We start from the raw sequence: 22,138 nt of genomic DNA, 5'->3' as shown, positions 1-22,138 counted from the left end.
AATAAGAGAAAGACAGACAGTGGAAAGTGGCTCTAAGCTGGTTTCTTCTCCAGGACTCTGATCTTGTCTTAGTTTTAACAGGAGATGGATAAATCACCTTACATGAGTCTCACTTCAATCCAAAATCTGGCAAAGCAGAAAAGAGCAAAAAGGAGTGGGACACTTAACGTGGCTGACTAGACTGTTTCTGCAGGACAGCAGGGTGTGTGTAGAGTCAGAGTGAGAGTAAATGATGTTGGAGTGTTGGAAAGAGGACAGATAAAAGCAGATAAAAGTTGGGCTGAATGTGAGAGAAAGCGGGAGAATTACTAGAAGAGTGTTTGTGTGAGTGGAAGGAAGAGAGAAAGAGAGACTGTTTGGTATTGAGAGCACTTACTGTTGGCTATGTTGGTGGCAGTGTAACTGTCTGCCATTCCTGAGACCTGGCTGGCAATGCTGACCTCACTGGCCCTCCGCTGGCCCCGGGAGAGGGGGCCCGTTACGGGGGATGAGGGGTACGAACTGTCCATGAAGACACCACCATGAGACTGAACAACATCCGCTATTGAGCCCAAACAAGGAGATCCCATTAGACAGAGACACAGGTAAGGGGGAACTCACGGTGACGGTTGGGGGAGGAGGGGGAATGCAGGTGAGAAATGTGACAGCAGGCGGCGAGGCCCCGGTCACATTTCTTCACCGATCAACACGTGACTGGTAAATGAAGACATTAAACACATAGTGAATGTAAAATCACAAATATCCACGTCTTCTACAGTAATATTAGTGTGTCTTACGGAGGTGATTTTTAAATTCAGAGCCTATTCTAATGTCTTTAAAATAAAATAACGTCAGCGATTTAGTAAAATCACAAAACCTCTAACTAGTTTCACAAGTCCACTGCACAAACACGGCACAAGCAGCACATCAAAACCTTTTTTTGGAAATTCAAAAAACAGTAAAAAAAAAAAAGGAAACAAAAAAACCCCTATGTCACCACAAACCAGCTAATATTACAGAGATGATGCAAATACACTGAAACCGGCCTTAAAATCACAGCACACAAACACAGACGCTTGCATCTTCCAAACTCCATCATGAAAATGTGATGGCACAAAGCAAAACACAGCACCACAAGAGATGCTTAGCAGATTTGTCTCGAGTATTTCCATGACTTGATTTTCTAATTGGCTACATTTCTTTTTAAATTGTAAACCAGAAGACACGATGCTAAAAGGTAAAATATATATGTGGTTTTAAAACTTTCAAACTTATCAGTATTTGGAGACACTGAAATGACAGCATGGACATACTCAAAGAGAGTAAGAGGCGGCCTGGAATCTGAGCATCTCGACATAATGGCGAGGACGAACACAGGGACGACAGAGATACGGCGATGAGGGTCGGGAACAGATAGAGGTGAATGGGAGAGGCTACACACACTCCATAGTGGCGGGTGTGGCTTTGAGGGAGCCCTCCTGCCAGTTTAGCACAGGTACAGGGATGCAGGTCTCACTGATGGTCTCCTGACAGCGAAGGGACAGGGGAGGCCCGCTGTCAAGCAGCAGCTGAGCGTTGCTCTGGACTGTCTCCACTACAGAGGGGGGTGGGTGGAGGGGCAGGAGGGGTAGAAGTCAGGGGAGGAGGTTTTAGAGGTAGAGAGCAAGGTACACGGATATGGAGACAGGAGGCCAAGAGAGGAGGAAGGAAAGAAGACAAGGAAGACAAAAACATATGAAGCAAGAACTGAACAAGGAACAAGAGTCAAGCCCTTAGTGGAGCTCGCTTTTTCCTGGACCACAGCTGCTCCTCAGAGACACAATAAGCTGACATATCACCCTGTTCTAAGATTAGAAATAGCCTGCAATATGCTATTCATGGAATCATTTGAACTCTCTTGCCTTAACAGTGATCTTGAAATTGTCTTTGAAACTTCATCGCTATAAAAAAAATGAAGGAAGGCCTGAAGATGGTCATTGATAGCTGATCTGATGGAGGCCATGACCACCAGGGAACAAAGAAACTCTGGTCTGAAGTAATTAAGAAACATCTTAACCTTATTAAACATCTTTATTAACCCCGGTATCCATCCTTACTAAGCCTCAGTTCCTGATTCAATAATGTTAGATATCTTTAAAAAAAAAAAAAAAGAAAATTCCTCCTCATTAAAGATCTTATTAAATTCTGTTTGTGTATCCTTCTTGAACAGCAGACATGTAATTGTATAAACAGGGGAGGCATCCTCCGCTATGAAGATCAGTCCAAACAGAAACCACCAGTGGTACTGTGACAACACTGAGATGAATAAACTGCTTCACAAAACATGCCGAAGCACAAACAGTAGAAAAACGTGTAATTTTTCTTTCAGGCAGTGTTTACTTTGTAAATGAACTCAACGCGTGCTGCTAAGGCATCTTTAAGCCATCTATGGTGTGCACCCATGGGAAAAAGGACAGTGGGTTAAAATCATCATCTGAAGCATCAGGTGATGTGATCTTAAGTGGTTGTTGCTGGGGGGGGGGGGTTTAAAGGGTATTTTGCATTCGTGTGTGTGCATCCAAGACAGGCGTACAAGAACTGAAAGCTTCACATTAACGTGGCCTTTCATCTATCATCCGTAAAAAGAGCTCACCCAGCAGGGCGGAGTTTCCATCTCCCAGGGGAAAGCGTTGGTAACGGGGCACGCTGAACGGAGGGAGGAGGTGAAATTTCCGCTCCAGCAGAGGTTCGAGGCGGGAGGCTGAAGGATCAGCGGGGTGGAACAGATTATAAACCTGCTGACAGGCAGGTCGTAGTTGGGCCACTAGGGGGAGAAATGAAACCAGAGACATAAGAAAGAGAAAGGGAAGAATTGAAGCATATTTTGATGACAGCCTGGTCTATAGGCGTTTATAGTAATACGCAGATTTCCATCTGGGGCAAACCTTTCACTTTACAGATAGTACAAAGCGTAGTAATTGAAACTCACCATCTAACATAGGGATCACAGTCTTTCTCAGGGCGAGTACCAAGCCAAGCGGAGAGCCAAAGAGGAAAAAGTCAGACACTTCAAAGTCAAATTTCCCCAGGGAGCCTCCATCTAGCATGGTGCTGCTGCTCGACCTTCGGGAAGCTGTGTCGTTCCGCAGGACACTGGAATGTAAGCTGAGAGGACAACACAAAGTCACTTCCGTGCCTGGAACTAAAAATAAAACATATTCTGACAGTGCATGACAAAAGGACAAAAGAAGTTCATGAAGAGTTTGTCCTCTCATGGACAACACACCTGGACAGGAAAGCCTGGTGCTGCTTTATGGTGTCCAGCTCGTAGGTGGAGGAGTCGCTCCTCTTGCGAGGCAGCTGTCTCTTGGTGTCGTCGCCTGCGCTGGTACGTGGGATATCGATGTTGCTGCGACTGAGGTGGCGGCTGCCCTCCAAGGTTGGAGACGCTGATCCGTGTCCGCTGTTGACAATGATGCCAGGAGATAAAAGATCCTGGTCCTGCAGGGGCAATTTGTGAAAATGTGTCATGAAAACTTCCAGCACTTTAAGAAAAAAAAAAAAAAAAAAAAAATCAACAAATGAGCTAATTAAGAAGAACAAAACAGGTTAAAAGGTGCACACAAAAGTGTTCCAGGCAGTGTTTAGGATGAGCCGATATTGTCGCCATGCATTCATTAATGCTGGAAGATGTCTCGCTTACCTGTACGCTAATGACACTGCCCCTGCGACTGCTGTTCTGGCTCTCATTTACTGTTTGATTGCTGCTGCACAGAGCATCAAAGCCCAAGATTCCTCCCACACAGTCCCCAATGAGGCAAACCTGGAGAGTTAAAGGATGAAAAATATTTATTACATGTATCCGTGGGGTTCAGGATCACCTAAAAAGACTTCTGCAGTTACATGCTGGATGTAAGGATAATGTGGCTCCAAAAAGTACAGCGGGTTCAACTCTAATGACTCCAATTCTTTATTAAACAGCATACAAGAACAACAAACCCATCAGTATCTGACCTGGCCGGAGAAAGAAGAACCATCCAGAGATTTTATGAAGTCCGTATACACCTGGTTGGCTCGGAAGATGACGGTGGCCACAGCGTCCTGGTACTGTGGCGAAGAGGTGGCGAGGAGAGGCAGGGCTGCCAGTGGGATGTGGTCCTGGCTGCTGGACAGACAACCTTCATCGTAGCTGTAAGGGCTCAGGCTGTGAGAAAATTAGTGGATAAAAATCAAATTATAAAATTTAAAACCCAAGGCATACACACAGGAGAATAAATAAACGCAGGAAGAGGGGACAAGAGTCATGAGCTGCACCTGGACCTTTTCCATCATAAGCAAACAGCTACTGAGCTAAAATATAGTTAGAACCACAATTTGTTCCACAAACACACAATTTTTGCTGTTATTTTCAAAATACAAATCAGGATGTGGCTGAAAGGCAGACTTTGAGCTTTAATTGGAGGGGTTTAACAAAAATACAGGCGTTGTTTTGTAGAGTCCCGCATTTTTAGTGGCTCAAAACTAATTTTACAATTGACTGACGAGCAGTTCCAAGGCCAGGTGAGGCGTGTTCACTTGTTATTTCATGATAAATGAAGCAGACATAAGTGAAGTTGATTCAAAGTGTTGAATTTACATTTTAAAGCTTTTAACTTTAAATTTAAATATATGGCTCAAAGAAATATCAGCCATCATTGGGCTGAAAAACCAAAATCAACCTCTCAGAGAGAGAGAGAGAGACAAAACTTCAGGAGTGGCCAAATAAACAATCCGGTACACTGAAAGACCACTGAAGAAGGCCAAAGTGTGTGAGGACAGAATTATTTACATCGCTAAGAAAAAAACCCCAAAAACAACAACCAATACCACAGGAGGCAGAATTATCACTGGCAAAATCTACAATCAAAAGAAGACTTCATGAACTCAAATACAGGGAATTTGCAGCAAGGTGCAAACCCCTGGTTACACTGTATAAAAATATCTGTGGATAGATGAAATCAGTGTGAACATGGATGAGAAAATATAGCGTACAATGTCAGACATGGTGGAGGCAGTGTGAAGGTATGGGTACGTATGGCCAGTATAATCGGAGGACTTGTGTTTATTGGTGATGTGACCGCTGACAGAAGCTGCAGGATTAACTGTGAAGTGTACGGAGCTACACTCTCTGCTCAGATTCAGACAAATGCTGCAAAACTGATCGGGCAGTTCTTCACAGTGCAAATGGACAATGACCCAAAGCAAACTGTAAGAGCAACCCAAGAGTTTCTCAGGGTAAAGAAATATGATATTCTTCAATAGCTGAGTCAGTCACCTGATCTCAGCTCAAAGGCACAGCTTTTCAGTGCAGCAACTCAAGGTGTTTGCAGTAAAGGTTCACCAGAGCACTTCAACAGAAAATGTATATGGGCTCTAGACTTTAAGCAGTCACTGAGCCTTAGGATCCTTACATTTAAAATGATGTAAATTTGCCCAATTACTTTAGAGCTAAAATTAGAGACTGTATAAAAATCTCTGTAATTCCTAAACAGTTAATGAAATTCTTCATTAAACCTCTTAAATGAAAGCTGAAAGTCTACAGTTTCATCACATCTTGCTTGATTATCTGATTTAAACTCCACTGCGGTTGTGCAAAACCACAAGAATTCTGTCTTCATCCAATAAATTATGAACCTAACTGCACACAAACCATCAGCCATGAGGTTTTGAGCCTGCAGAGAAATGTGTGCATGTGCATGCTCTTACTTGGACACTAGGGAGAAGGCGTCGGCACAGATGGCAGGGCAGGGCACCAAGCGGATGGCGATGCGTCCCAGCGCCGCAGGATAGTGAACACGCATGACTGTGTCGAAAGCCGTACTGATTGTGTTGACGTCGGCCTGCTTGCTGTTCTGGTCGCCTCCTCCTGTGTCCAGGATGTTCCCTCCGTGCAAGACCAAGATGAGCACATGGATCTTGGAGGGCTGCAGACACTGCTGGGAAGAGTTCTCCTGAGAACAGCAAATTTAATAAGCAGCGTTATGGACGGGAATGTTAAGGCGCACTATCGGGAAAATATCCAATAAAATGTTTATTCAACTCATCAGCATGACCAAAGAATACGTACTTACTGTGAGTGATGAAACAAGCAAACAAAAACAGATAAACGAGGCCTTGAAAATGGGCATAAAAATCACTTCTTAACCGATTCAAAAGGTACGACTTGCAACGTTTTCCGTCTATCGTTTTGAACATGAATTACAAAGCAAACTGCTTTTCATAGCCACTGAGGGGTGAGGAACCATGAAGACACATAACAGAGCCAACCTTCACCTGGACAACCGTTCAACTAACAGCAAACAACAACCATGCTTCCCGACGACAAGTTCACATTAATTAACACAGCACAATGTGTAGTTTTGTCTTTTACTTCCAATCCAAAACTTCACATTTCCATTAAGTACAGAGGACGGGGGAGGGGGTCCAACAGAAGGTGGTGAGGTTGAGGAGTACACATGGATTTGGGTTCGGGCTACGGCAAGGATAAGGGCAGGGGCATTTAATAGACTGGAGGTGTCTGAAGAACTGTTGTACCCCACAGTGCACTGGGGCCAAAATGTTTACTTACTGACTGGTGCCTTGTTACCGTGATGGTGGGAATGGGAGAGCTATCGGCTTGGCCGCTAAGACAGCCACGCATCTGAACACAAGAGGACAGAGAGGCTCTTATCCTCCAAAGTTTAAAGCCTGATATGTTTTTTGTTTTTTAGCAGCTAAACTCAAATTAAATCATGTCCTGAAGGAAACTTTCAGCAGATGGCTTGTAAGGGATATTTATTCCAGACATGGACGGGCATCAGAGGAGTGCGAGTTATAAGTGTGTTATTTGCATTGGCAGTCAATGTGTGACACACATACCTCATCTAATCTTTCCTCGCTGGTTGCTCTTTCATAATCAACAGTCATTTCCTTGAACAGCTCACCTAGAAACAGAAACACACATTTAGCATCAAGTGTCACAGGGCTGTGCCTGCCCATGTAGAGGTGTTCATCATACCAGGAGTTTCCTCCGTTTCTGCAGCTTCGATCTTGTCCATGAGGTCATTGGAGTTCCACTTGGCAATCTCTTTCGGGAAGACCTCCTCTCCATCAGAGAGATCCTCTGCATGGGGGGGGAGATTGGTTAAAACTGTACTCACTATTCAGGGGTTTCGAATGGATTATTACACCAAGAGTTCAGATTCAGAGTGCCAGATTGCTTTGTTAATCCCAAGAAAGGCCAATTTGTTTGCAGCTTACCCCGACAACCTATTCACCCAAACTCACACAATGCCGTCCTTAAACACAAACCACAAACCCAGTTGAGTGTCAACAAATAATGGGATAAAAAATAAATAAATATGCAAACAAATAAAATAGAATAACAAAGACAACCCGCTAAAAATGAACAATAAAAGAAAAATTCATCTAAATGAACCCTGTCAGTGTCAAAGTGATCTAATAAACAAGGGAATGAAGGAAAAGGAACCTTCATAGGGTTTCCTACAAGTTAACCTACACAAATGCACATGAAGCTTGGTGTTTCCATGTGTGATCATCCACACACAGTGAGTATACGTTGTTTTGCATTTATTGTATCACTATAATTTATTTTCTATAAACTAAAAACAGTCACCTTCCTCCATGATTACCTACTACAAAAATTTCACTATGCGCCTTAAATTCATGCACACATATGGATGAATTGTCTCGCTGATCTACTGACATTAACCTGTGATTTTAAAAGGACCTCAAACAGATCCTTTTTAATTCCTCTCTGGGCGATTTTTGCCAACAGTGTTCCATTTAGCTCGTTAATCAAGATTTGACCTAAAATCAAATCATGTCCTTCTATTTCTACAGCAGCTACACTACAAATAAACAGCATCAATGCAGGAAATCAAATGACAATCTTTATTTCATAACCACACGGCTGGAATACTCAGTTGCTTGGGGCAAGTTTTTGTAGCATTGTTCCTAACACAAAAAATCTTCTGACTCTAAATCAACAGAGTCCTTTATTTCATTTCTTTCCTCAGTTGCTTCAACATCCTTCTAATTTATTCATTAATATCAACAACAATCCAGTGTTAAACTGGATAAAAAGGTCAGATTTTCTTTATTCCACTGCAAGATTTTCATTCATAAACCGTCAATGATTTAAATAAAACATGTTAATTAAATACGACAGGTTACACGTGAACCATCATTGGCAGATTCAACTCCTTAGCTTTTTTTTTTTCCTTTATTCATTTGCATTAAAAAAAATGGAGTGTAAAAATAAACTTGCACACACTTTTCTAATCCTTGAGATGGATGGTTACTGCAATAAGATCACAAGAACTTTAAAGACAGAAGCCTAAAATTGGAAGCAATCTGAGCCAACTCAGTCGTTTGCCAGATTTAATTTGTGCACTTCCATCATGTGATTTACAAACACATGTATAAGCTCATTCTGATGCCCTCATTTATTTACCCATAATTAAATAAGTGTTCATAAATCATGACGTTTTAAGCAGGCCATCTGGCTTTTGCTTCTCACACACACACAAACAATGAATCCATATAAACACGAATACTGTGACACATGTTAATATGAAAAAAAATAATTAGACGTCAACACAATTCATTTTAGTTATTGTTTTCCAGTGACTCATAGTGTCACGAGCAACCTATTAAACTCGGGGTAGGTGGAAACTAATGAATGCAGCAAAATTAGTATCAGTGTAATCAATGACTGCATCGTGCATAATTTTATTCTCATTCATCATATTGACTAAACGGTGAGTTTCAACCTCACAACAAACACAAGCGTAAATTATTCAAAGGGATTATTTTATTTCTTTGATGCAACGTGAACTGTGTGAATGCAGGTGGGCAGAGACGATTGTGATTTTTCAACATTGGGATGAGACACCTGGCTCGTGTCTTCTCGGCCGAACTTATCCAGCAGGAAGAACGGGTGCCGCAGCACACCCACCTAGTTCAACTGTAGCCCCAAAGCATGCTGGGTATCTGGGAAGCTTAAGAACTGATCTGCGATTAAAGAGACGCATTCACAGGAAATGAAGAAAGGGGAGCCAAACAGGTTAGAAACATTTCATCCAGCTTCCACATTTACTTTACAAATCACAGCAGCAAGTTACCGTGAGCATCGAAGAACTCCTCGTCCGAGCTGTCGTCCGAGTCTCGTGCAATGCTCTGCATCCTCCACTCGGAGATGCTGTGACGTGATGGGCTCACTAAAAAAAACAAAACAAAAAAAAACACAAATAGAAACACACGAGCAAGAAATTCACCATTATTTTGGGACGTGTGTTTTAGCCTCTGTGCTTCACACATGCACACATGCACACACTCAACAAAGATGTATTGCACAACCCACCCCCATGAATGCCACACACACACACACACACACACACACAGTGTTACATAAACATATACCAGTCTCTGTGGTGCATTACTTCATCACAGATGGACTGATTGGTGATCAGTGGCGGAGTGTTAAAAACCAAGGCCCAGTGCAAAAAGAACGAGCTCCAAACACACCAAAATCTTTTCCAGCTGAGGAAAAACAGGCCTCATCTATCACCCGTCTTCAATCTATGGATTATATATCATTAGCACAGAGGACGGGGGTGGTCACTGTGAGAGACGGTAAGAGAGGGGCACAGATGTAGCTGTCAGCGCAGAGAGACACAGCAGCGCTGGAAGGGAGGGTCACTCTGAGGAGCATCAGCCTCCTCTGTCCTGTGATGTCAGCACTGTTGCTAAAAATAGCCCTGGAGGGAATAATGGAGGGAGGGAGGGGGGGCAGTTACAGGGGTGAAATGAGGCTCGATGAGAGTCGGGGTCCATCTGGCAGCTAAAGTGAACGCCACCTTGAAGAAGGGGTGACACTTGAGATGGGTGAATTTGGATGAGTAGTCTGCGATATCAATGTTGCTGACAAAAATAACCCAGGGGAGATTCACACAGGGGGTGTGAGTAAATATGGTTGAGGAGCAGTTAAAGGAAATTCAGGTGCCTCAGAGGAAAGTAAAGGCACAAACATAAGAGTCTGCACACTTTAAAAGCTGCTTCTGAGGCATTTGCTTTATTAACACCAATTCAAAGGTCTGAGCTCACGGTTTTTCAATAGAGTCTGGTTACTTCACCTTTGGGTTAACTCTTAGTGTGTATGCTTGTGCAGAGCTGAACCCAAAAACAAAAAAGAAGCGCTATTACTGCACTTCCTGTGCAGCTGTAACCCAAATTCATTCAACCGCAGGTGTGCAAAATGAAAAATGAGACCTCTCAGAATCACAATGCTACTTTAGCTTTGCACCAGCTTGAAGCTTGACCTTACTGACTGAATTCTTCACATACTAGCTTTCTAGTGTGGACGAGTCTACAGTATCACAGTTTGCTGTGTTTACTTACGGGATATTTGGACTTTGATGTTAGCATGCATAAATATATAAAAATATATAAATGAGTCACACGTAACACTTAACAAATAAGACTTTAACGCACGATGAGATGTAAATACAGTTGAGCCACTATAGAGTACCGTGCAAAAGCCTTGAAAAACCCCCTCGTTTCTTTATATTTTGCTAGGAAAATGGGTGCAAGGATTTCCATGTGTTTTTGCACACGATTTCCATGCATGTTCAAACACACATGGAAATGTTGTATGTAAGGCAAAAACAGAGTTTGTACAATTCTAAAGAGCTCGAAAGTCAATCCTTTATTCTACAGCACAGTCTGAACTCTCTTAGGCAGCTTTGTCATTTCTATAAGTAGTCTTCAGGAATAGTTCTCCAGGCTCCTTGCAGGAGATTCAAAGCTCTTCTTTGGATGTTGGCTGCCTTTTGTTCCATTCTCTGTCGAGATGATCCCACACTGCTTCAATAATGTTGAAATCTGGACTCTGGGAAGGACTGATAGTGATTGGTTTGTGCTGGAGTTTTTTCAAATTTTTAAATCATGACTTTCAGATATTGTTCATCTCCTGAAGACACTTTCATTTTTTAGATGTAGTGTTACTTCCTTTTCCTCAACTTGTCCGGCTTTCACAGATAGTTTAAGGACATTACTTACCATGCTGAGATATGTTAAGTTTTCAGCTAATAGCTATTCAGGAAACACCTTGTTGGTGTAAAATTTTATGCCTGTCAAACTGTTATCTTTGCAAATTTTCGACTAAAGGAAGAGGAAGAAACTGCTTTTGTGACAGGTTGCCAGTAACGAAGTGCCTGAAAATAGAATCTAAAACTCGTTCTTATCTATAGACACAACATTGGTTCATCCCTTGAGTTGTTTGCCTTTACCCTTGAATGACTCATAAGTCAGTGTTAAGTGGTTCAACAAACAAAAATACATTCTTGTGAACATAGTCGAGATAAGAACTGGACTGAAACGAGAGAAAGAGCAGCCAATGACTAAAGAAAAACTCTGCAGGAAGCCTGGGAAACTATTGCTTAAAAACCGCTTTAAAAAAAAAAAAAAAAAAAAAAAAAAATAGCCTGCCTCTTTGGAAGCAAAAATAAGGAAATGAGGGCTGGCTCAAGAATTTTACACATCACATCGATGTACCAGCTTGACACAGTCATACACAGTGGTGACGAGGGAACGCATGAAGATGGCATGTTCCTCACCTCCTCTCTTGGATGATCGGGAGGATCGGGAGGAGGTGGACCACTGCTTGGTAAGTATACCTCGTGGCTGCAGAGTTTCTCCTCCTGAGCTGGGAATGACTGCTTCAGCTTCAATACAGCTGATTGCCTCTTTAACCTCCTGGTCTTTGTCTGGAGACTGTGTGCCTCCGTTGGCCTCGGTGGCCTCCTCCGCCTGGCTAAACTGAGCCATCTTCCTGGCCAGGGCCACCTGGGTTTCCAGCTCCAGCTGCCTGATGTCTTCTATGGTCAGACCATACCACTCATCCTGCCAGCACCAGGCCTGCCGGTGGGCACGCACCATCACCTTTCTTAAGCCTAGTGAAAAACAGTTGCAGAACAATAAAGCCTCGCTAACACTGTAACTAAATAGGGTATTAGTAAAATGAAAAATTATTTTTTTTAAAAATGCATGAACATCTGGGACCTTCAACTCACCAACATCATGAATAAAGCGTTCAATCTTTGACTGCATGCCCCAGTAGCGGAACTCCACCTTACAGAGCTTGTAGGCACACATGATGGGGGTCTTGCCTGGGTTATTGTTGTACTCTTCTATCCAGTCGTCCCGCAGAGGACCCCTCTGGGTCTTGGCTGACTTGTAAAGCCTCGGGTCTTCCTCTGATTTGTACTCATGAGGGGGGATGGGATCTGTCACTATGTCAATTGGGTCTGCAAAAGACAATTCGTTTTCAGAGGGTAAGCATTTATGGAGTCAGGTGTTTGGAAAGGATGTTGTTGAGGCTTTACTATTACATTACGGTGTGTGCACAAGTGGGTGGAGCAGTAGTTCTGACTTGTATGAGCTTGTGTTTAACAGCTTCAAATTTTTTTTATAACTGAAATTCCAGCTAACACTATAAGATACACAGACACGAGTGATTTAATTAATCACAATGCTGGAACTGAGTCACTGCGTACCCTAAGAGCCATTCCTTTAAGGGCGTTGTTTTCGCTGGGAAAACACATAACCAGAGAAAATAACAGATGCTGTAACATTAAGCGACCACAAGTGGGCCTCATCCACTGCATATCTTAGTAGCAAGAGGACAGACGGCAAAACGCCTTCAGCTGCTGAATGAGGAGATCATTACTTGCTGTATTGATTCTCTAATGCGGCCATATGCCAACATGCAGCCTGAGCTTGCTTTGTATGTGTGTAATTTGAAAGTGAAATTAGCCACATTATTTTATTATCCAAGTTTTATGTTGACACAGACGTTCGGGGCAGACGTCAAATGGTCTCACCAATAGTCCTCTGTCTTTTCTCTGCTGCTGACATGTTGAAGACATCTGCCTGGTTGCCAGTGTCGGGCTTGTAGTATGTCTCAATGTCAATGGAGAACTTCTCCACAAAGGGACAAGTGTATCTAAGGGAGAAGAAATTAAAACAAAGAAATGAAACAACTGTCCCAACAAAGTACCAGTGAGTTATGCTTTTGTGTCTCCCTTCATTTGGAGTCTCATTTTATATTAATAACTCAAGAGCAGAACTATTTTACTACGAGTGACAACCCCATCTTACTTTTGATTATAAAAGACACTTAAGCCATACCCATCTGCTGCATCTGCAGCAAAACTGTCACTAGTTGAATAGATGTGTCAACAGCACTTGGAGTCTATCAATATCCCGAGTGTGCAGTCAAGGGCACATCTCTTTTCAGCACCTTCACGTCTTTGTTTGTCAGACCTCACACAGACAAATGGACTGACGCTCTGAAAGTGAGGGGCTGTCAACGTCTGGCTGTCTGGGAGCGCTGCTGGCCATGCGCCGATCCGATGGGCTGCCTGGTAATATTCTGACAACTTGTTCATGGACTTGGAATCATCAAATTAATCACTGAATACAATTATGGCAGAAAATATTATCCTCTGCAGAACCTGGGCTAGATTTTTGTCTGTAAATGAATGTAGATCTACCAGCGGCAGCAGCTATGTCACATGCACAAAGCATTTATACTATTAAAATAGCCTGTGTATTTCTACTACCCTGCTTTAAAGAGGTGTCAAGGTTAAAGCTAACGTTACTTTATTGCATCCAAAAGGAGAATATCGACACAATGCTGCATTAAAAGTGTCGAGGTGGCCTCCTTACATCACCCAATCTCACCTGGTGCGGGTGTAAGGGTAGGCGTTCCAGGACTCCTCTTCAACCCTCAGTGCCGCTTTGGGCAAGATGGAGCGGAACCAGCTGGGAATGTGCATGCCAATATGGTAGACCTTGTGGGTGTACTGGCCGGTCCCGCCCGGTCCATCTGTATACGGCTTGTTTTCTAGGATCTCCACCCCACTGCCTTCACCACAGCTCTCTTCTCTGCTCTTCTTCTGTAAGAGGAATAATAAAAGAGGAAATGCATATTAGTAGAAAAGCACAAAGTGTGGCTGTGTTAGATGGAACAACATAGAATCATTATTATTCTAATAATTTTTAGTAATAATAATTTCACACCAAATCTGGAACTGATGTTTGAGAACAAACAACTAAATGAATGGGATTTTTGCAGAGACAGTGAGGCATCAGTCTGGGTATGGCAACGACACACACAAAATTAATAGCTTCCTGGAAGCACCTCCAGCTCTGAACGGCATATCAGGAAGATCCGAAAAAAAGAATCAGCGTGTGGAGCCACACCTTTTCTGTATTTACATTGCAGATGCACATAAGAGGAGAAGACGGGTGGCGCCTGCAGCTGCGGCTGTGTGAAGTCACAATGGCGTAAATGTCGGGAATTGCTAGAGGATCATTTGTAATTGTGAAACTTGTGAATGAGAAAACATTAAACAGCAGAACATAGTCCAAGTGCTGACGACAGACATGAGGACCATAAAAAGTCAGATTTCTGATGTACCATGTTTTTTTTTCCTCTTATCAGCAGTTGTTCAGTGTTAGTATATGCAGCTTAACCTTTGTTTAACGGCGTGTTTAGTGCAGCGATGGCGTAATAGGGAGACCGATTCCTCCAGTCAGCTGGGCAGAGAGAGGTGATGGAAGCAAACCAGTGAATCAGTGGAGCGGGGAAGAGGAAGCCATGAGGCATCCAGCACACTGGACCTCATTACCTTTGACAGGTCATTCATTAGCAACCCGCCCAGCTCTCAACAACCCAGACACAGCTCCAAAGACACAGCACAGACACCACCACAGCAACGTCAAACCGGCCGTACACTCAACCAGTATGCGATGCAGAAACTCAGTCACAGCAAGTGAACAGATAATATCCAGATTACAGTGCATTATAAAAAGCTCACTACAAAAATACATATCCACTGATTATGAATTTTAAGTATTTTTTAAAAAAAGGAAAAAGTCCAACCCACAAACACTACATCCCCGTGTTTGCCTGTCAAAGGGAGAGTCCCTCCTTCTTCCCTTTGTAGCGCTGGGTGATTTTCTCCAGTTCACCAGAAAAAGATTATACACTGGCCGGGGTGTAGCTGCTCTCATAACGGGAAGAGCGGGAACAGATAACAAGTTTAAAGATGATGTTACATTGAGAGTTTCTTTATGTCTTACAAAATACAGGACACTTCATTTATTCACATACAGAGGTAAAGTGTACCTTTGGAGGAAAATAAGTGTATAGGGAGGTACCTTGACGCCCTACAGGGAGTCTCTCATGTATACAGTTTTACTTTCTAAAAAGTATAAAGCTTTCTTTAAACAGCCATCCAACTTTTGCAAAGTACTATCACCATGACGGCCTGCTATACATGTTTAGACCCGACTACTATGACAGGATAGGAGTCACATCCTGGCATTTTCCTCTCGCGAGGCGCGTTTCCTGCTAGAGATGCTCCTTTTTTAACGATAACTCCACAGTTGCTTATTCAAAACATGTAGGGCCTGTGTGGATGAATGAGGCACAATGAGAACTGCTCATATTTAAAATCTCACACTTTCTGTATTTTCTTAGTACTGTAAATCTCCCGATTGTGAGAAGAATGTTACAATTACCGATCATATAAGAAAGTGTCGTAAGGGGCAAAGGAAAGAACGTGAAAGGAGAGATAGGGTGGGGCGCAGCCTGGTGAGGTGGAGATATGGCTAGGCTGTCCTAAGGCCCCGGCTTCGTTTATGAGGCTTTCACTGAGGATGGATTGCAGGCGGGCGGACAGGCCTACATGCTGCGGTTGCCCTGGTAACATAAAGCAATGAAGTGAGGGTAGCCATGCTCGCTTTCCTTCCACCCCCTCTCTCAAATTTCTTCCCATCCCTTCTTCACTGCCTCTTTTTATCCTCCATTTCCTCATTCACTTTTTCATTCACTCCTTCTCGTGAACAAAACCTGACCACTGGCATGCTGCTGATGTCATGGTTGCCATAGTGACAGAAGCCTCAGAGCACCGAGGCTGTTTAGAGGCGGTTAGGTCAGGGGGAAAGGTAACTATGGGTCAATACAATGTTAGAACTCTTCGTCCTGGGATTTTGTTTACATACTTAAGAGTTCACACGCAAAGAATTTCTTTAGCAGACTTTCTCACGTGTTCTGTGTCCTGAAAATATGAAAGCCAAGCAGTTCAAGACTAATTTTTTTTTTTTTTTTTTATAGCACACCTATATACATACATAGATACACATATATAAACGTGTGTGTGTGTGTGTGTGTGTGTGTGTGTGTGTGTGTGTGTGTGTGTGTGTGTGTGTGTGTGTGTGTGTGTGTGTGTGTGTGTGTATATATATATATATATATATATATATATATATATATATATATATATATATATATATATATATATATATATATATATATATATATATATATATATATATATATATATATATACATACATACATACATACACACATGTGTTTTAAAAAGATTAATTAACTCTTCACAAATACAATGAAGGTGAATTATGAGGTGAGGAAGAAGTGTGCCGCAGCGCCCGACATGTGCCGTCTTGAAACGTCTGCTTGCTTTGGGGCATGTCCTCTGAGTCATGTTCCTACACATCTACAACTCAAGCGGACAACCTGTCTGCTGGATACAGCATAGGGAGGAGGTTTAGAAAAACAAGCAAGCAAACATGAACAACAAACATCTTTATCATCTGAAAAAACAAACAAATAAATCTGAAATTCTTTAAACGACATACACACTCATTCTACACTCATTTCAGCTTATGCAGAGAAAACAGGTAACTGGTGGGACTGTTGCAACAATCAAATTCTCTCTCTTATACTCTCTCAAATACTCGCTCTCTCTATTTGCAATGATGTAATGCAGCTAGTGACACAAGCTGTTTTTAAAGTACACAGCAAAAACAAGGAGAGGCTTTCGGAGTCAATACAGTTGAATTAATCTCTATGTAGCCTTGTTATACCTGTGGGTGGATATTAATTTTAAACAACCCTGTCGACACCCTTATTTGGCTGTAAGATTAACGGCTGTAGGAGGGGTCTACATCATGAAAGCATCCTGGGCTTTCCTTACACAAGCCACAAATGCTGAACCTATCCAACAAAGCTGAACCCTGAGAGATGCAGGTTGAAAATAAAGCTCCCATGTTTGACTTTACGACTCTTAAGATGCTGATTTCTCTTGATACTGTGCTTTGAATTTACTCTGCACTCTTTGTGGATCTTATTTTCTGATAACAAAAAGCAACCAGAATCACATTACCATCGCAATTTAAGATCAGCAACGAGGCAAAATGCATCGAAACTCGAAAAACCTCAACTTGATCAAACAGGCCTGTAACTTCAGCTTGCTCTGCAATGATCGTAAAACACACATTACATAACCGTGCAGCTCAAATCCAAACAAATGCACCTAATGCCTAATATGCACATCTCTGAACTATAAATAACTAAATAACACTGTATTTTTACCACAGCCTGAGTCTTGGCTGCACAGCAGAACTAAAGCTATATAAATGGGCCCTTCCTGCAGGCGCTGTAAACCCTAATGCTCTAACACAGACCCTCCATCTCCAGCTAAGGGCCTGCTTTGACAAATGAAAGTGTCTGGCACGGACAAAGCAGTATGTCCATCTCCGTCGCAGCAGTGTGTTTACATGGAGTTTCATCGAGTGCAGAAACATGCGGTCTATGACAGCTTTAAAACAGCCAGCTTCAGAGAGTTTAAACTTGATAATCTATCAGCACACAGGCTCTCTTTGTTTAGTTGCTCCACCAACGTCACGCATCATACGACCAATCGTTTTCATCATTGAGTATGCTGTGATTGCACACTTCAAGAACTCCCAGTGTTACTTTATCTCCTCTCTGACTGCTCGTCTTCGTCCCCTCGTTTCTGCGGTTGTTCATTTTTAGTGTGCGTGGGTGAGGATTTGCTGGAAACCATAGTTGTGTTGCCTCACCTGTATCATATAAAGCTGGGCGATGCGGTACTCCTCCACACTCATGGGCATGGGGATGCGGTACTCCTTGATGAGCATGGTGAAGCTTGGAGAAGGGGGAAAGGGGGATCAGGGAGGAGATTGACAAGGGAACAGGGGAGGGAGGGATAGAGGGAAAGGGAGGGGGAGAGGGGGAAGGAGAGACTCGGGATGCTCCTATACGAGACTTGTCAAATCACCAGCTGAAGTCCACATTGATGGCTCCTGTGGAGGTGAAAGAAAACGTAAAACTGGGTTATGGGTGCTGCACATTAATGCAAAACATCCCATTTGTAGAGTGTGTTAGAGTCAAAACATATGGATAAAGTTAACATCTTAAAATTCCTAATGATGAAAAAAAATGAAAAATCAGAAAGCAGCAGTAAAAAAATATCAATAATGTGCAAAACATGTCAGCACACAGACTAAATTCTGAATCTGTCAAATTCTGCTACACACATCGGAGGACAAAGATCCCCTCTCGTGGCTCACAGGCAGATGAAGAAAAGAGCCAAAGTGTCATTCAGGACATATGCTCCATGTAGTACATATCTACTCCAAGCCTTGGCAACGAGGACAAGCACCGGTGTTGTGCCTCCATCCAGCATCGCAAATCCAAGTAAAGCACTTCCTAGGATAAATACTCCTTCTTATACACAGGCCACTGCGTGTGTGTTTTTGTGTGTAGGTGTGTGGCCAGAGTCTACGAAGAGCACCCATGCCTTGCCGACGGTCCCAACAGCCACCCTTTTTCTTCCAGCGGTCCAGCACCGTCACATGGGGTGCTAAGTTAGCATAAGAGGGATTACAGTAGAGTGGGAGGCATTATATAACAGTGTAAGAGCCCCCCTGTTCATGATCGAGGTTTCACAAATAAGAAATACACAAAGCATTGTTTTCAAACCACTGGGTAGAATAGGGGTAGGTGTGGGCTATACATACACAACGTGTGGGTGGCGTGAGTTGCAGAAGTCTGCTTTGACCGTTAAGGCAAGAAAACAGCTCTCCGAAGCTAAAAAAGTACAAAACAAGATCACGCCTGTGCAGCACCATACTGCACTGTAGTGGAAGTTTATCTAAATAACTATCACAGTCATTATCTCCTTCCCAGGTTATGTTTTTAAATTCTCAAACTTGGATATTTTAGCAGCAAAGATTTAAAGGTGTACTTTGATAAAGCACATATTTGAGTCAGGTGACCCTGAATCCTCTCTTAGTTACTCTGCAATAGGCATAGGCTGCTCAGGGTTTCTCACGAGTGTATCTTCTTCTCCCTTTATAAACCACTCTGCATTTAATCATTAGTTATTATTAATCTCTGGGTCTCTTCCACAGTGCATCTTTTATCCTGTCTTTCACCCCTTGCCCCCCGACCAGTCGCAGCAGCTTCCTGAGTTTGATTCTGACAGAGAATTCTTCCTGTTAAAAGTGAGTACTTCCTTCCCACTGTCCCCAAGTGTTTGCTCAATGGGGATCATTGGATTGTTGGGGTCTTTACAGTGCCATATAAAGCACCTTAAGCAAGTGTAATGATGTGGCGCTGTATAGATAAAACTATCTTAAATTTCAGTTAAACTCAAAGTTCAGCCTGTTTTCAGATAGGTCAGGTGAAAGCACATTAGGCAGGTTCTTAGTCATGCTGCTGAGGAGACTATACTGCACAACACCATCCTGACACTGCTGATTTAGCTATTTAGCCAAATGTGACCACACAGTCTTGCATAACCTTAATATTTACCAATTTTTTGAACTATGGAAGCTATTGGACCTTGCTCAGGAATGCATCCATTCTGTGTAATCACTCTAATCACATCAATATCCCCGCTGCGTCACTTATCCACCAAACAAAGGCCAGCTTTGGTCGAACCAACAGACCCATTCCCTCCAGTGTTTGAATGTTTGAATGCCGCTAAAGAAAAGTTTTTATCTGATGAGTTTACTGAGGCTGGAAAGAAGACGCAGCCTGACCGACTTCACATCTGGAACAGCAGCTGCTTACTAAAATATTAGGAAGTGTTCTGCTTCTATACATTTTTTTGTGATTTCTTTACAGTGAATAACAAAGCACTGACAAAATCAGAGCAGAACACCACATTTGCTGAAAATAACTGCACTCTTGGGGGGATGCTAGAATAAAACTAGGCTACATGGAGAGGCCCGGAGGAAAGCCTGCAGCTCTGGAGCCCAAAGAGTCTTTAGAAGTTAGAGCAAAGTGCTTATTCTTATTGATTAACAGCTTCAGAGTAACATTTACTCCAAGCATGGTTTAAAAATGTGGCAACACTGTTAATGCAGATGCATTTATTGATGCAAGAAATGAGTCTTTCTGAGTATGTTCTCTTGACCACAGATTATGGATGTATTAACTGTACTGATTTGGAGGTCATTCAGTCTGACAGTGATAAGACTACTTCTTTTACTGTCTGCTGTCTACGATTGCTTTATGAATCAAAGTTCAGCCCCCAACGGCCAGCCCACACACACACACGGAAGTGACAGCAGGTATGCAAATACCACAACAAGGACACGGCAAACAAACAGAAAGCTGGAAAACCAATAGGGAGCTCAGAGGGACCCTGTCCACTCAAAGCGGAGCTCTGTCCGGCAGCATTACTGATGCATGTTAGTTACGTCACTATTCTGCAGGATTACGGCAGTATTGCTACTGGTGAGCACTGCACATAGCAACCATTTCCCACCATCTTGATTACTCAATTAAATTCAGTAATTTAATTGAGTAAGTAACACAAGTAACATACACGCTAAATTCTGTTTTGTGCACCTAATGAAAGTAAGTACTCGTATTTGGCTTAAGTCTGATTTTAAATACCAGCAAATGTGAGTCATATTCATGCCTTGTTGGGCAGAAACTAGGAGGTTATTTCCACCTTCTATAATCTGCGGTTCCAGCTTAAAATATGTTTTTTCTGCTTCAGTAAAACGTTTTGTTTCAGTGGAAAGCTTATGCACCACTTTCCAGCACCAGTCTCCTTTTGTCCGGCTGCACTTGTGTAAACTCACTGAAGCAACAATCTCACATGAACACACCCAAACTTTAGACACTTATATGACAGCATACATCTTGTATTGTATATTTATGTATTGTGTCTGCGGTTGTATTGACTACACATTATGAGGCCTCCTGAATTAGCCGATTTAAGACCGCGTGACTGTTCCACAAATACAGGCATTACGTTTCACTGCAGATGAATCCCAGATAGAAAGCTTTCCTTTAAAAAGAAAAAAAAAAAAAAAAAAAAAAAAAAAAAAAAAAGGGAAAGCTTTTCCTCCTGCTGGTTTAAACCTGTGTCTCTCTAACTTTCATTTTTGCCTGATGCAGATGCTGTGCACAGCACAGGACCGGTAATGTACGATTCACCAGCAGCCTCGAGAGAGTACTGGCACCATGCTTGACCCAGAAAAAGCACTCACACACAGAGCTTAAAAATAGCCTGGTCACAATAATCCAAGCATACGTAAGCAGAGTGCTTGACGTTGTTTGTGCAGAGAATATGCTCATTCCCTTCTAAAAATACTGTCTCTGCCCCCTCTAGGCAGTGACGCAACAGCAGCACAAGCCCATGCACAGCGCTCATCACAAAGCAGCCCCCAATGTTCCTGCTCCTGTTTCGACAAAGCTGAAGACAGCGATAGCTACAAGACACTTTGAGTGGGATTGCCTTTTGTACCTCTTCCTGCTACCATTTCGCGATCCTGTGTGGCCGGCATACACCCTGAGGTGCACAATGTTACATCACAAAAAGTGTGATGAGCCATCGAAGGTATTTAAAATAAAATAAAAAAAATAAAAATAAAAAAAATGCAATTTTTAGCAGCCAGGAGTGTTTTTGTTCCGAGTGATTCATTTTTACCTTCCTTTTCAAAAGGCGAATTAGACACTAAAAATCACCGTCAATACAGAAACGTTCCAGGTAACACGATGAATAATACAACAGGAGCCATAAGGGTGATGCCTTTAATCATGGCTACATCTGTCTGACTACAAAAGTCATTCTCAACAAACAAGTGTGGAGAGCAGCGCACATCTGGTCACGTCTAACCACTGATAAGTGACAAACAGATGAAACCTGCTTACTCCACAGAACACAGACCAGCATATCCTTCAGGTCGATTGCTTTGACATAAACATGAAATGTGCCTTT

At 42.5% G+C, this 22,138-nt stretch overlaps 1 protein-coding gene across 7 annotated transcripts in view; it reads right to left on the bottom strand.

The window, feature by feature from the left end:
- The window catches only part of LOC116332382 (membrane-associated phosphatidylinositol transfer protein 2), a 43,327-nt gene that overhangs the window by 6,821 nt on the left and 14,368 nt on the right, over nucleotides 1–22,138 (bottom strand). For 4 of the 7 annotated variants that reach the window (XM_031755316.2, XM_031755319.2, XM_031755317.2 and 1 more), the window contains exons 2-17: nucleotides 17,958–18,200; nucleotides 13,744–13,958; nucleotides 12,882–13,003; nucleotides 12,072–12,305; nucleotides 11,616–11,951; nucleotides 9,123–9,218; nucleotides 6,995–7,099; nucleotides 6,856–6,920; nucleotides 5,704–5,948; nucleotides 3,973–4,162; nucleotides 3,662–3,781; nucleotides 3,245–3,459; nucleotides 2,948–3,123; nucleotides 2,612–2,782; nucleotides 1,421–1,573; nucleotides 377–541 (exon numbers count right to left, since the gene is read on the bottom strand). In XM_031755316.2, the coding sequence (XP_031611176.1) occupies nucleotides 377–541; nucleotides 1,421–1,573; nucleotides 2,612–2,782; nucleotides 2,948–3,123; nucleotides 3,245–3,459; nucleotides 3,662–3,781; nucleotides 3,973–4,162; nucleotides 5,704–5,948; nucleotides 6,856–6,920; nucleotides 6,995–7,099; nucleotides 9,123–9,218; nucleotides 11,616–11,951; nucleotides 12,072–12,305; nucleotides 12,882–13,003; nucleotides 13,744–13,958; nucleotides 17,958–18,035 (2,686 nt within the window). In that variant the 5' untranslated portion in view covers nucleotides 18,036–18,200. The remainder of the gene's footprint in view (nucleotides 1–376; nucleotides 542–1,420; nucleotides 1,574–2,611; nucleotides 2,783–2,947; nucleotides 3,124–3,244; nucleotides 3,460–3,661; nucleotides 3,782–3,972; nucleotides 4,163–5,703; nucleotides 5,949–6,855; nucleotides 6,921–6,994; nucleotides 7,100–9,122; nucleotides 9,219–11,615; nucleotides 11,952–12,071; nucleotides 12,306–12,881; nucleotides 13,004–13,743; nucleotides 13,959–17,957; nucleotides 18,201–22,138) is intronic. The other 3 variants (XM_031755318.2, XM_031755320.2, XM_031755321.2) reach the window with 2 other exon arrangements.

Source organism: Oreochromis aureus, linkage group 12 (assembly GCF_013358895.1).
Source record: "Oreochromis aureus strain Israel breed Guangdong linkage group 12, ZZ_aureus, whole genome shotgun sequence".
Lineage (NCBI taxonomy): Eukaryota > Metazoa > Chordata > Actinopteri > Cichliformes > Cichlidae > Oreochromis > Oreochromis aureus.
This window is presented reverse-complemented; position numbering and strand designations above follow the sequence as displayed.